The 14,303-nt window shown below is 41.6% G+C and overlaps 1 protein-coding gene across 3 annotated transcripts in view; it reads left to right on the top strand.

Moving 5' to 3' along the window:
• The window catches only part of KCNIP1 (potassium voltage-gated channel interacting protein 1), a 286,094-nt gene that overhangs the window by 248,010 nt on the left and 23,781 nt on the right, over positions 1 to 14,303 (top strand). The window contains exon 2 of one of the 3 annotated variants that reach the window (XM_050905060.1): positions 11,515 to 11,547. The exons of the other annotated variants lie outside the window; for them this stretch is intronic. Coding sequence (XP_050761017.1) covers positions 11,515 to 11,547 — 33 coding nt within the window. The remainder of the gene's footprint in view (positions 1 to 11,514; positions 11,548 to 14,303) is intronic. 3 annotated transcript variants of the gene reach the window in all.

The following is a 14,303-nucleotide window of genomic DNA, read 5'->3' as shown; positions in this document are numbered from 1 at the left end:
CTCTCTGTTCCTGGAGCTGTGACTGAGGTTTGATGCTGTCAGCTCCCCCACAGTTGCATACTGTGTATTTCAGCAGAAAGCCTTCTTACACGAGCAAATGCAATTCAGTAAATTTTCTCATGTCCTGTTGAAAAATCTGGATCTGTATTGGAACAATATTTTTTGAGCAGTTTTTTCTGTGCAAGTAGAGCTTAATTGGTACTTATGTTCTGCTTAATTATGCTTCACATTTTGGAGCAATCTGCTCAACTTAAACACCAGTTCTGTGAAATGGAAAGAAGTAATCGTTTGGGTGATACTGTCTCATTTGGATGGGATCTGTAGCGTGCTTATTTAATAGCGGTTTTTCACTCCTCAATTCTGCCTGGACCAAAACAATTTGTACTTTTCTAGTCTTTGCAGATGTGAATTGCCATAACGTGGTAGTAAGCTGTCCTGTCTGCTATTCTAGGAGGAAAATTGCTCCCGAATTCATTCCTGCTGGGGATGCTAGCATTGCCTTTTAGTTATATGGCAAATTCTGTTTTACACACTGCTGTTCCCAAACAGGATTAAGTGTATGTTAATAAACAAAACAATTTTTTTCTTTTTTAATAAATGTGAGCAAACTCACATGTGTTTTCAGCTTGGGAAAATAAATGTTTCTGTTTCCAAAAAAAGAAACAAAGCTTCATTTTAAAAAAACAAACAAACTGTAAGAAATTGAAACTTAAGGCCAAAGCAGAAATAACGACTAATTTTTTTTTTAATGATCTTTAGTATGAAATTCCTGTTGTGCAGAATTCCAGTGTAGGTGCCTGGCTATGAGCATACATACGTTACAGCTCTGCTCATTCACTGTGTAGTTCCCCAGCAATGAAGTAAAAATTTATGGAACTGGGTAACTTAACAGAGAAAAAGCTGCAAAGAGCTGCTGCACTGTAAATAGACTGAGACAAACTGACCACAAACATGGTGCAGGTGGAGATGGCTTCTGCCTGTATTACAATGAAATGTGAACATTTGTGAGAAATGAAATTTGAAAGGTTTTCCAAAATGAAGTTTTCTAAATCACAGTCAAAACTTCAATTTTGTGGAAAATAAGTGGGTTTTTTTTTATTTATTTTCCTGATCTGGAATGTCACCTTCAGAAGAGTGACATCTCCCACAAAACCATCTGAATCCCAAACAGCTTCAGCGCCCTGTTTGGGAGCTCAGCCCAAGCTGCTCACGCACCCAAGGGTGGCTCAGACACAGGGACCTTCTGCCCATCATGGCCATGGGGCACCCACCAGGAAGCACCAGCCCGCAGCAGCATCTGGCCCTTGGGCGGTGACAGACCCAGCATGCTTTGGCTGGCCTCACTTGGAGGCTGCTACAGCAGCCTTTCGTATCTGCGGCTGCATTTAGATACTCCCACCGGCAGCCTGCAGCGACTGAGCACAGGCGTGCCTTTGGGAAGGCACAGTGAGGCTGTCAATGAGAAGATAATGCGCACACACACATATGGACATGTTCTCTCTCTCCAGGTGAAAAGTCCCAGTCCAGAATAAAGAAATCTCAGGTGAGGCTGCAGCTTTGTGATCCCCTGCAATCATGACCTTAAACACTGTGTATGTGATTGAGAGTGTCCAGTATAAGGTTTTTATGCAGTTTAAGTTGTGTTTGTCCTTGCACTGTTGTCTATTCACCTTCATCTTCTGAATGTCTGCTTAGTTCTCATGTCAGTTCTGCAGCCAGTGCCAAGTGTATGTAATCCCACTTGTTCAAAAAAGGTGCCTCTGAGGGGGAAAACAACTTAGTTTGTACACTGTAGTTAAAACCTTCCTGAATGCGCAAATATAAAATTCTATTTTCCCATAATAAGCCAAGGATAATATGTCCTTGAATTAGGCACTGAACTAATTACTATTTCTGATTGCTTGATTCCCCCACATTATATATTCATTGATTATTGTTCTTCCAAAAGCCTTTTTCTAACTCAAAGCTAGAGCAAACCAATGTTCATGGAAATCGGTGCAGTAATAAATCAGGGTCTTGAAGTGTCTGATTTGCTTTTCAATGAGAAAAAAAAAACATTGGCAGCAATAATTCATCTCAGAGAATAAGTCCATTTGTAATGCATTGTCTTGGCTCATCAGAGTTTTTTTGATGAATAACCTATTCCAAAAAGAAAAAAATTTAAGTTTAGTTACTTCATTTATAATTCAGAAGTCTCCTATGACAATTTCACTTAAGTGCCCTCTGAAGAGTTTCTGGTATTTCTTCTGAAAAAGCATCACAGTTTGATGGCTTGACATATTCTCATGGTTTTCCTTTTCCCTTGCTGCTTTGGAATCGAAATCTTGCCTTGGTCCCAGCTCACCCTGCATTTCCCAGGCTGGGGGAAACCGTTTAAGGCCAGTGGCTTGGTGCCGCTTTTTTGAGGAGATTGCTGCCTCCATATCCTTTATTTGCCCTCTCTGCACCTTACCAACACATGTGCAGGAGACTTCCACAATTTAATTTTTTTTTTCCCCTGCAAACAGTAATTACTGATCTAAACTTTAGTCTAGTAAAAGTATAGTAATATGTTTAAGCTATTTGATTAATGCTGTGAGTAGCTGTGGTAGGAATTTTCTGCCGGGCTAGTTACCCATTAATAAGAAACGGGTCTTCTGCAAAACTGATTTTTGTCAGGATGTGGGGCTTTGTGACCCTCGCTGGAGGCTGGGGCTGCCCCTCTGCTGCTGCCTGTCCTGTCTCCAGCTATTAGACTGTCAGGGGAAAGGGACATTTCATTGCAGTTAGCCAGATAGTAATTTTTCAGGAAATAGGATTTGTATGAACATTTTTTCCATTTTCTGTTCTTCATCTTTACCCAGGACCCATTTAAAAAAAACAAATACAAATGATGACCTTTAACAGCAGATTTCTTCCACTACCCAGGTGTGACTGCGGGTGTCTGAGTAACCTCAGCTCAGTCCCAGGCTCCCTGTGTGACTCTGAGCAAATCTCCTGACATAGGGGCAGCTGTAAACCAAATGCTCATGAGCCAGGGCTGCCCAAGCATGCCCAAGCCTTGGCACACAGGAAAAGCTCCTCTGCTCCCCTCTGAGCACTCATTCTTGACAGCTGAAAGGGAAAGAATGCTCTTTATGCTTTGTTTCCTGCTGAGATGACAAACCTTTGGTGTAGGAACTGTCCCTACAATGTATTTGTGCAATGGTGGGGCCCTGACTTCAAGATCACTGTTACAACTGATAGAGACCACATCAAGTCAAACTCCAGAAGGGGAATTACCCTCTGTGAACTCAGCTGGGTAGTGTAAAGGTCTCAGCCATGAACATTATTGTTCCCTGTGATGATGCTCAGTGCTATCCAGATTACATTTTATTACAGCAAGTAACCTTGTTATATTATACTCGTGCATGTTAAGAAAGTACATAGGCTCAAAATTTACTGAAGAGCTGTGCATGTCTTGGATACAAAGAGGTCAGCTCTGGATTGGGAAATTGAGTTCAGATTGCTGGAGACCAGGACAGGGCTCTCAGGAGTATCACTCTATGTTCATCTTGTTCTTGTTCTCTTCCCTGGGTTAGATGGATTTTTTTGGTTTGACCCAAGACATCCATTCTTATGTGTCACTTTTTCCAAGAAGAATATCCTACAAAGTGTGAATAGATTGATAGAAATGAGGAACACAGGTAAGGTATATGCTGAAATATAGGTAAGAATAATGCTGAAAGGCTATTCCCAGGGCACGCTGTGCTAGACTGAAGTGCCAAGAACTGCAGCTTTTTGGAATGCTGATTTTTTTTTTTTTTTTTTTTTTTTTTTTTGATCTGCAGACAGGTTGGTACTTGGCTTTAGTTCCGCTGCTAGTTTGCACAGCAAAGGACTCTTGCTAGCTGGAGTTTAGCACTTGCCCCAGATCTAGAGAGAGCCCGATTTTGCAGTGCAGAAACAACTCTGTAATGTGAGCTCTCTTACAGAGCCTGAGCAGGTAAAAGTCCCTGAAAAGGAGCAAGCCTAGTCACAGATTCAGTGTGCCTCTATCATGACTGCTCATCTCCTCCTCCTTTTTGGAAATCACCCTGGGTTGCTCATGTTGCTCTATGAAATACTGCAGACAACTCAGGACAAGTTGGTGGTGTTGCCTTTGGAAAGAAGATTAGTGACCACATTACGTGTTGGTTCATAGCTGTTCCCTGGGGTTCGCTGTGTTTTTTCTCAGGCCGATTCTGGTAAGGTAGACTAAATGCTTTCTACCCTCTGCTAGGTGGGTTTTTCCCTCTTGTACCAGCACTGAGTCTTGCTCTTTTCTGTGATTACACTTTTCCACATGGCTGATTCATGGCTTTTGTTATAAAGCCTTGTGATGGAGCATGGCATGAAAGGTGACTGCTTCCCTGCTTGGGAAGCCACATGTCTGCTTTTCTGGATAAGGCAATGGATGTATAGATGTGTTCATACAACACCAGCCATATTAATCCTGATTTGTTGTGCTAGAGTCAAAAAGAAGCTTAGCAGCATGTACTGCCAGTAGCTCTGGGAATATGGTGAAAGAATCTGGTGCACCTCCTTCAGATAAGTCATTGGTTTTTATGTTTATTTAATCAAATGCATGCTTGCCATCAGTTCTTCCTATTGGTCATCTTTCAGCCTTATCACTCTGTTTAACTCTTGGCTGCATTCCTTAGATTGCTCTTTGAAGTACTTGGAGTGGTTTAGAAGCAAATACTGTACTTTAAGCACTGCCTAAATATCAACCTAGAAAAAATTCAAGTCTTGAGAGAGTCTTTGCTGTAACTGGAGTGGAGCTTTGTCTTACGTGACAGCACAGAACCAAAGTATAAAGTCAAACCCATTTGTAACAAGGGAGGTGTATTAACTGAGTGCTAATGAAGTTGAGGGGACTTCCGTGGAGCACTGGGAAAGCGTGACTGGATATATAAGTGTTGTTATTCCCATTTTACTGATGAGGTTTTACAAATCGCCTTTACTCCTTCCTGTTCTGCTGGAGAGCTACTGAGGCGTAATTAATTTCTATAGCAGGGCTGGAAATAGATTCATAAGCAGTTGAATGCTGTGAAACGGCACTCCTGGTTGTAATGCGTTATCGTGACCAAATAACACTGCTGATGCTATTGGTGATCGTGACTAGGAGGTTGAAAGAAGCGATCAGTGCTATCAAGCAAGTGTTAAGACATTCCTCTTTTCAAATGCTTGGGCTCTGCAGTCCGAGTCCTGCTAAGGATGTGAGAACTGATTTGCATAAACAGTTTTGTGTTTCCAGCAAAATACTGTAAGTTCTGCAAAACTCCCCTTTCAGGGGAATGGTGTATTCTAATGTTTGTTTCTTTGATTCCCCTAAAGGGAAATGACTTACTGTGACTTCTGCTGCGAGGCTGTTAATGTGCTGGGAGGATTTTCTCGCTGGGCTTGAGGTTTCCTGCGCGGGGCATCTGAGAAGCAGAGTTGGGTTTTGGGGTTGGGTTGGGGGGGGGGGGGGGAGTGGGGGAGAAGCTTCTTCATCTGTCCCTTTGCAATCCTACGGTTTAATTGTAGCCATGACTTACTAAGTACCGCTTAGTCTTTGAAAAGGATTGATTGTGGGTGCTTGTCCTTGGATTAACTCTTCAGACAGGCTTTTTCAGGGCCTCTATGGATATAAAATTGTGTTTGAGACAAAGTAGAGAATCTCCTCTTCCATGAAGTTCATTACTGATGGTTAGGAAAAAATTGTACAAACTGAAGCCGGGATGGCTGTTGGGGCAGCTAAAGAATTTCTGGAAAACAGCAGAAAACATTGCAAAAAAAACCACAAGCAGTGTTGGTGGTAGTTTGGACACGGCTCTAAGGCAGTGCCTTTGCCCTAACTCCAGCTCGGACCTGAGCTCTTGAGGTTGAGCACGATGCCGGTGATTTGCAGCACTGAAAACTGTTTTTCCAAAGTGCCATATGCATGTGTGCTGCTCTGCATGTGGCGTCTGTGCCCCTCGGCACACCCCAGCCCGGCCACCCGCCAGAAAAGGTGTTTAAGGAGATGTTCCAGGGTTTTACTGTGGGAAGGAGCACATCTCTTAACTCGTTAGACACTGCTTAGAGCTGTTCCCAAACTACCACTGACCTAAGAGACTGCAAGCTATATACCCATCTATTGAACTAAGATTGTATATACTTGGGGGAGATAGCCTTTAATACCCCAACAAAACACACAAAATAGAATTACTCTCAGAAGGTGACTGTATGTCAGTCTGAGCTGTCTTTTGCGCAGAGATGCTTGAAGTGATGCTGAATGTATTCACAATTTCATATTAACAGAGTAAAATGGAAAGTGCTGCCAGGTTCCATGGCCTGTAAAATGTATGTATGGCAGGAAATATATTTGTTTAACAAACCATACAAAAACTATTCAACTATATAAAAAGTTAGTATGTAAATATTTTTCATTTTTTATTTCTTTTCAGTTGGGAATTGCTGTGTTACCAAATGGAATTTCAATATCTATTTTCAATGCTAAGTGATGTACTATGTTTCTCACAAAGCACGAAAATAGTCAAGAGTACGCTTCTCACTTTCCAGTGTGGGAAGTGTAACATGAAGCTTTATTTGTGGTGTGAATTGCTGTGTTATGACAATGTAAGGAAATGTGACTTTTTAAACAGTAAGGAGTAAATGCTGAGAAATGGAATGTGCTTGTACTATGCTACTCATGAGATGACTCAAAAGTAAGATTGAAGCATACAAAAAAAAGGCTGTTCATCCTGAGAGGCTCTTTGTACAAGTCAGGAGGAGGGGTGGGGCAGAGGTGTCTGGTTTAAGCAGGGGGCCATGTCGAGCTCGACGTTACCAGCCAGTGGTACCTTCAGTAGACATGAAGGTAGTGCTCTCAGGTCTGTAGAGAAAGAAGAGGTTTCCCTCTGTGAGGTGTAGGAGCTGGAGCAGCTCTGCCTGGGAGCACATGGTGAGAGGAGCCTTTACTGCTTCCAGTGCTCCAGCAAGCATGCAAATTGCTCTCCACTGCCACTGGGCAGGTATTAAGATCTTTATTTTTTAACATACACACACACCCCCACCCACCCACCCCCGCTACTTAGAGCACCAGCAGATCACATAATTTGAGGAAAGTTTTTCCACTGACCTAACTAGAGCCTGCCAAGGGCAAAGAAGCTCCTGTTGTAGGCTTTTACTTGCCACCTCCATAACAGATGTGACACAACTGCAGGACAGTAGTTTTTCCACTGGCTCTATTATGTTTATGAAACAAATTTATTTCTCCCTGAGGGCAGGGAGGCTGTTTTGGGGCTCCTGTAACTGAGAAAACAATGGAGCTGGCTGAAAACAATCCTGGAGCTAAGGACCCGTCCCCTCAGTATGTTTGGCAGCAAGGGATTTGTGCGTAAAGCCATTTTATATCTAGTCTATTGAGTTCCTTTAAATTTATTCTATTAAACAAACAATTAGTCTGGTTTAGAGTCTAAAAAAGCCTACCTTCTGATTTTGAAAGCCTTCCTGATAAACAAGAGACCTAGGCAGATGTACCTCTGGCCAGCTCAATGTCCCATCACACCCTACAGCACTCTAGTACTCTGGTTTCCTAAAAGTAAGACAAAAAGGAAAATATCTTCTTTTTACCTTGTGCCAGAACTCTGCTCTACAACAGGATTGGTTTTTGCATTGAAATAAATGCTATCTGCCATATTTATTTTCTCAGACAATAGGAACAAAGTCAAACACTAATGTTGGAGTGCATAATGGCTTCCCGGCCAGAACAATTGCGACGTAAAATCCATTGTTGTTCACATAATCCTCTGAAAGTTCAGAAACTGGGCATGGGCACAAATAAAAAATGCTGCCATGCAGATGTCACAGGGAAACGTAAGCATCTTATTAGCACGCCACTGCTGAAATAGGTTTATGTGGCTGCAAAGTCAATCTTTCTTTTCTCCATTTTTCTATCATTGCTTTCTGCATCTTATTTTGGTACCTGCAAGGTTTGTGTTTGGTTTTCCTTCATCTTTCTTCAGGCTATGAAGGAAGGAAAATATTTTAAGTCAAATTACATTGAAAAATGCAACTGAATTTATATGGTTTAAGTAGAGTTATTGGCTTCGCTACTACAGTTCTGTTGCAGCTCACCCTGGTCAGGTGCAGGTGGGCAGTCCCATTCCATGCACACAGCCCTGATGGTTTGCTTATGGCATTCCTTGCTGTTTGTAAACAAGCAACTAGCATGTTAGAAATAATCCTCAGAAATGAACTGAGTTTCTGCCAATTTCTTTTCCTTTTCATTGATCCGTGGTTGCTCAGAAATTGCTCTATTTCACTGCCCAGAGAGTAATCCATAACCTGAGGGTTGGGGGGGGGGGGGGGGGGGGGGGGGGGATAAAAATCATAAGACTCCTCTTGGAAGAGATGACAAATAATCAAGTCCTCAGTAACTGCTTCTGCATGTTCTAGGAAAAGATTTGATAAGTAGTGGTAACAACATTGTAGTTTCTCCTATTTGTGCTATTCAATATGCTCAGTAGACATAAGCATATGAATTTGAGATGATGATTAAGAAGTTTTCTGTTGAGCTTATTAAAAAGTGCCATTGTTCAAAAAAGAGCAATTCAGGGTTAAATAAATACATAGACTGTGAACCGAAAACTCTTAGTTATAATTTTAATAATCTGGAAGGGAATTAATTTTCAACTGAACCCTTGAAAGCTGCTTCTGAAGTTTTTCATACAATGAAGAAAAACGTATTGTTACAAGAAGCTTTTTTCTATTTCTCTCTTTTAAGGGCTTTTTTCCTATCTCTGTAAAGAGGAAAAAAAACATTGTTTATATCCAGAAGGTATTATCTACGGTCTAAAGTTTTGATAACCCACAAGGTTACCCAATACAGAAAAATAGATCAACTTTCTCTTTTTTTGCAGCACATCTATTGTCTTCCTGCTATCTGTTAATCATCTCTGCATCTTCATCTTTTCAAGCCCAATATTTACAGTGGGACCTCTCCCATGTACTCTAGCTCTTTTTATTCATTGATTTCACCCTTACTAAATCAGGACACTATTATCATGCTTTCTCTAATGACTGCATTTACATTTCTTTGTTCTCATCAATGGAAATTAGTTTGCAGCTAGTGTTAACATGCAAATTTAGAACTATCCTTATTAGACTTGAAGTGGGACATTTTTTTTTCCTGTCCTCAGGTTACCCAGCAAAGTGGGATTTCCATGGCAGTGGGTGATCTCATGGCTAATGGCTCAACACCTTTTGCTTCAGGAGAGGTTTGAGGCCTCTTTAAGCAACCTGCTCATTCTCTTTATTTATTGCAAACCTATCTTGGTGGATCAAGAGGTTAAAAAGTCATGTGATTATACTGCATGTGGCACAGTGGACTTTATTAAATGTTACTACTTGTTTTTATATGCTTTCAGTAAAGTTCCTAGTATGTACTGCTCTGTCTATAGTATGTGTTGTGGTCTACGTATACAATTTAAATCTGTGGTTGTTTGTCAGCTCTTAGCTCTTGAGACCAGCTTCTCTTGGAAGTATTCTTGAAGTTCCAGTTCAAAAGGGGAAAGTGCAGAGTTATCTGAAGTCGCTAATGTATGAATGATATCCCTGTGTGAGTAGTCAGTCATTCAGGATTCAATTCTGTTATTGATCATCTCATGTGATTGTCCTCAGTATCACCATCGCTCTTGCACTGCAGCAGCCAACTGGAGCATCCACTGTTGGTCTTGTTTCTTGTGTTGGTCTTGGTTTTTTCTTTAATTGTTCCTTCCTCAGGCCAAGAACAGCTGAGTCAGAGTTAGCGAGGCCAAGCACCATGACTCAGCAATACTATCTGACCAGGCGTTTTCTCATCATGTATGTGATGCTGTTGGGAAGACATATTCTAATATTTACTTCTGCCAGTTTCGTCTGCAGCCAGATACGTTATTAAATTCTCCAATGGAGAGTAATTTCTCTCCATTCCTGTATCAGTTTAACATCCAGTCCCAAAGACTTTCATTTCATCTAGTGATGCATCTGTCAAGAGCAAGCTGAAAGTAAAACGCTCAGAGTGAGAATAATGACAGGAGGTTCAACCCCTCCAACAGCTTAATGCTGTTGTAATGTGTGTGATGCATGTAAGCCTCCTTCTCAAATGTGCCAAAAGGAAAATGCATGCTCACTTCTAAACACATTTGGTTTTTTTATTTAATGGGAAAGTATTGAGCATGAGGATTATTTAAATGGCTTTAAAGAATTCATGGTGGAATTTCTCAGCCTTAAGGTTTCAGGTACAGGCCCTGAGTTGGTCATAGCCTGCTCCGGGGCACTACGAGGGTTTGCAGAGATGGGCTGCTGCAAGATTGATTTAGCTGGAGAATGAGGTCTTGACGTTCTCTGTCTACCCGGAGAAAAGCAATGACTGGTGCAGTATGTGCAGTGTGAGCTTAGACAGTCTTCATACACCTCTTTTCCTGTAACCCCCTCTATGGAGAAACATGCAGCAGTGAGAATTGCTCAGTTTTGGTGCCTACTTGATCCTAGTGTCCATTGGGGCCATATAGATGCACCATCTGTGGGACAAAATGCGCTGGCTGGTGCGCGAGAGGAAATCAGGTGGGCTCACTGGTGCTTCCTGGGCAGCAGCAGCAGGAGGCGAGACACTGTAGAGCCGATGGTGTGGTGAGAGGGCGTTTAGGCGGGTTTGGGCAGCTGGAGGCACAGACTACATGGAAATGAAGGAGATAAATGCCAGATGGACTGAGGGCAGGAGCTTCCCAGGCTGGAGGTAGGGCCAGGGAGCTGCAGGTAGTAATATTCTGACCAAAACTCTTGTGCCTTTTGCAGGTTATTTCAGATCATACTGTGTACGCAATTCTCCAGTAAAAAGAAACTGATGCCATGAGAAGCCATATGCATATCTTTAAAATAATTTTTTTTCTTTTTAAACTTTTAACCTAATTTGCTAATGAAATTTTCTCCCAGGGAACGTGAGGATAGTACAAAATGACCATGTTGCAAGTGAAGTGACTGCAAAGAGCACCAGTTAGTCTTCCAGACCACCTGAGACTTCTTCACTCTTACTAATCACTTCTTATTTCTATAGCTGTCAGAGCTAAGCTGTGGAGAGGAAGCAGAAGGCTGTGGGCCCCTCTTGTTGCCCCTCAGCATACTTCAAAAATTGCATGCAAAGTCCTTCTTATCCCTTATCAGATTTGCTAGGATGACTGCTGCATTGCTGTCTTGCTGTATGCATGGATGCTTGCCTGGATGCATGACTGTGTGCATGCTTCCCTTCACATGCTGCCCCAAGTTTCATGGTCGTGCAGGGGACAGCAAGCTCTGGCTTCCTTTCCTGCCCCTTGGGGTAAGGGAAAGAGGCAATTCAGGAAAAAACAAAAGTAAAATACACCTGGAAACAATCCTACAGTCACTGGGAAAGGGGACCCTATGGCACTTGCAGAACACATCCAATGTCACCTTAAAATTAACAAAAGACAAAGCTGTGTATGGTTGTCACTTTCTTTTTGTTAAATTTTTTTTCTTACTTTTTCCTAGACCCTGCCCGATGGTTTTACGTGTATCAGAGAGGTAAAATTTAAACCAGTTTGACTCTATCAGTCATATAATTTTTGTAGCAAAAGTTTTCTTAAGCTAGGAAACAGGTTCCCCCTGGCTGAGTTTATTCTCACTTTCCACACTGGCAGCAAACAAAATTAAAGATGCTTGAAAATTGCCCAGTTCCTGGATAAGGCTGCAGCCTGGGGAGCAGCTGAGTCCCCTCTGATGAAGGCAGTCCCAGCTTTTACTCAACCTCCAGGTCCTTCTGTGTGCAGTGCTTTACCGCATGATGTGCTAAGTCAAGTACTTAGCAGTTCAGGTACTCTCCACATAAAGTTTTGAGATGGTATTAGTGGGAATTTTCCAAAAATCATCAGACGGAAGTGATTTTCTAACCTTTCCAGTGAAGTTTTTTTTTGCAAATTCACCTTTGAACAGCTGCTTGGAGGAAAGCACTTGTCCCAAAAGCACATTTTCTGCAGCATCCCCATGGAAAAGCAGCAAAGCACCCAGCAAGCTTTCAGTGGTTTTCCACCTGTTTCAACAAGTTGCTTCCCTTATAAATGTTGCTACAGCTAGGTGGGAATGTGCAAGGAAAATTGAAAAGAAAGTGCTGTCCCAGGTAAGGTCCAGTGCACTGGAAGGACACCCTGCTGTCTCCTACCCTGGGAATGGCCACAGCAAAGCTATTTCTAATGATGAGTGATGAGTAGACTTAAGACAGTGCATGCAGAAACATTTAAAGTCAAATTTGACATTGTGTAGTTCATGTCCAAGTCATTGTACTTGGTCTTAGTTGTGTGCCAGAAAGACATTTTGGAGGTACCCATCGCCTCTGACTATTCTTGCACCTCCTTTTTCAGAGTATAACCTTGTTCTAGCTTCCCTATGTGCAGTTGTGAAACTAATTAAAGGAGTATAGAGGCAGAGGAAAGTATTTATACATGACATTTTGCATAGATCATTGCAAGGATTAGCCAAGAAATCTTAAAATTCTTTTTTTTTTTATTAAATCTCAGAATTTTATACACTGTTGGGTTTTCATGTAGCTTTTCTCTGCAGCTGGTGGTGTTGCAGGTTCACACAGGCAGAACAACCTTGCTAAGCTTGACTGTTTGTGTAATGAATTTGATGTTGCTGATTTAGTGGTGAAAATGGACCTGAAGGAATCAAAAAATCATTTCAGGAAAAGGGAGTGGATAAGGAGACATCAGTTCCTTTTTGTTTTATTGGCTGGAGAGAGCCACTTTGGTTTGGAAATTGATCTCTACAGCCAGGCAATAATATTAATAATAATAATAATAATTTGTTAATAAAGGACTGTTCAATTTTAATTAAATGTGTTTGATACATCAGTAGGTATCTTGGTGCCATTTTTAATTGATGTTTGCCATGAGTAGATTTTACTTAACCCTTTTTTAGGATTATAGGTGTGCATATATATGTTCATAAGTTCTAGCTGAGCTGTCATTCTGCCATGCTGGCCTTGCTGATTTGCAAGTATTTGCCAGATGGGGTTGCTTAAAGGCTAACACTTAGATTTTTGTCTTGGTGGGAGCACATGGAACTGCACAGAAATATTTTGACTGTTCCAGATAGTGGAGCTGTACTTCGTAGCTGCCTTTGCCCCAGGGATCTGGAATCACAGACCTCAAAGGACTTCACAAAAGCAGTATCTCCTACAGCTCCCGCTTATACCAATGGCAGGGAATGCTGAAGCCAACGTGCGGGATCTGCATCAGTAATACAGCTCTCGCCTGACTCCCATTCCCATAACTTTCTGCTGTAATGAGCATTTATGGACTCGGGCCCCTAGTTATTTCTCTTCATGAAATTTTCAAATATTTGCAATTGGTTTCCCACAGGCGGGATCTATTTCCTGCAAGATCTGCCCAGGCAAGCATTCTGTCTGGAGATTAATTTCGAAGTTGTCATGGATAAACTAGAGTTAATTTTTTCTTCAGGTCCTTGCTCCTAAAATATAGCTAATGTTTTTTTAATAAAAATAAGATGCAGTCTAATAATTCTTGCACATAATTTAATCCCCTTCTGCTGTATTTGTAAAATTACCCATTTCATCTAAAGCCTGTCAGTTTTACAATTAACACTGGGCACATTAACTGTATTTTACATCTGGATTTTTTTTCTTTAACAAAAAGTGAATTCATTATAAGCAACGTGTTTTCAAAATCCTCCCATTAGCCATGGAGCCTGGCGTTACATGGTTTCACCTTGCAGCCTTTGGAAGCAGGGGACAGGGTCATTTGCATTTTTATTAAATCATCATTTACACCCTCCCTTTAAACTGTGCTTTAGGCCTTGGGTTGTCCTTGGCCAGCCCTAACGATGTAATGAGACATTGCTATTGCTCGTTTGCCAGGCACATAGGTTGGAGGGCTGGAAATGCTGCGGTATTTTAGGTGGCCACTGTGGGAGAGGTGTTTGTTCCTTGTGTTTCACAAGGGAGTTTGCCCCAGCGAAACCAACCCTGTGCTTTTGCGCAAGATGTTGCTTGTGTAGAGGCAGCTGCCAGCAAGAGGAAGGACGGGCAGGTTAATAAATTTGGGCAGAATGGCTGTTCAAAACCAGAGCCGAGAAAGCAGCTGGTAAATAACACACAATTGTTTCCTATTTTATAGTACACAAATACAACTTTGGCATTGTCTGTGACCAATTTAATCTGTTCCGCTTATGAGGAAAGGATTGTTGGATCTGAAGAATATTGATTAGGCATTTTTGTATGGAAATAGGTCGCTAAAGCGAATACTAGAAGATGTGCTGTCAAC

Source organism: Gymnogyps californianus, chromosome 14 (assembly GCF_018139145.2).
Source record: "Gymnogyps californianus isolate 813 chromosome 14, ASM1813914v2, whole genome shotgun sequence".
NCBI lineage: Eukaryota > Metazoa > Chordata > Aves > Accipitriformes > Cathartidae > Gymnogyps > Gymnogyps californianus.
The sequence above is the reverse complement of the archived record's forward strand: the minus strand, read 5'-3'. Positions and strand labels throughout refer to the sequence as shown.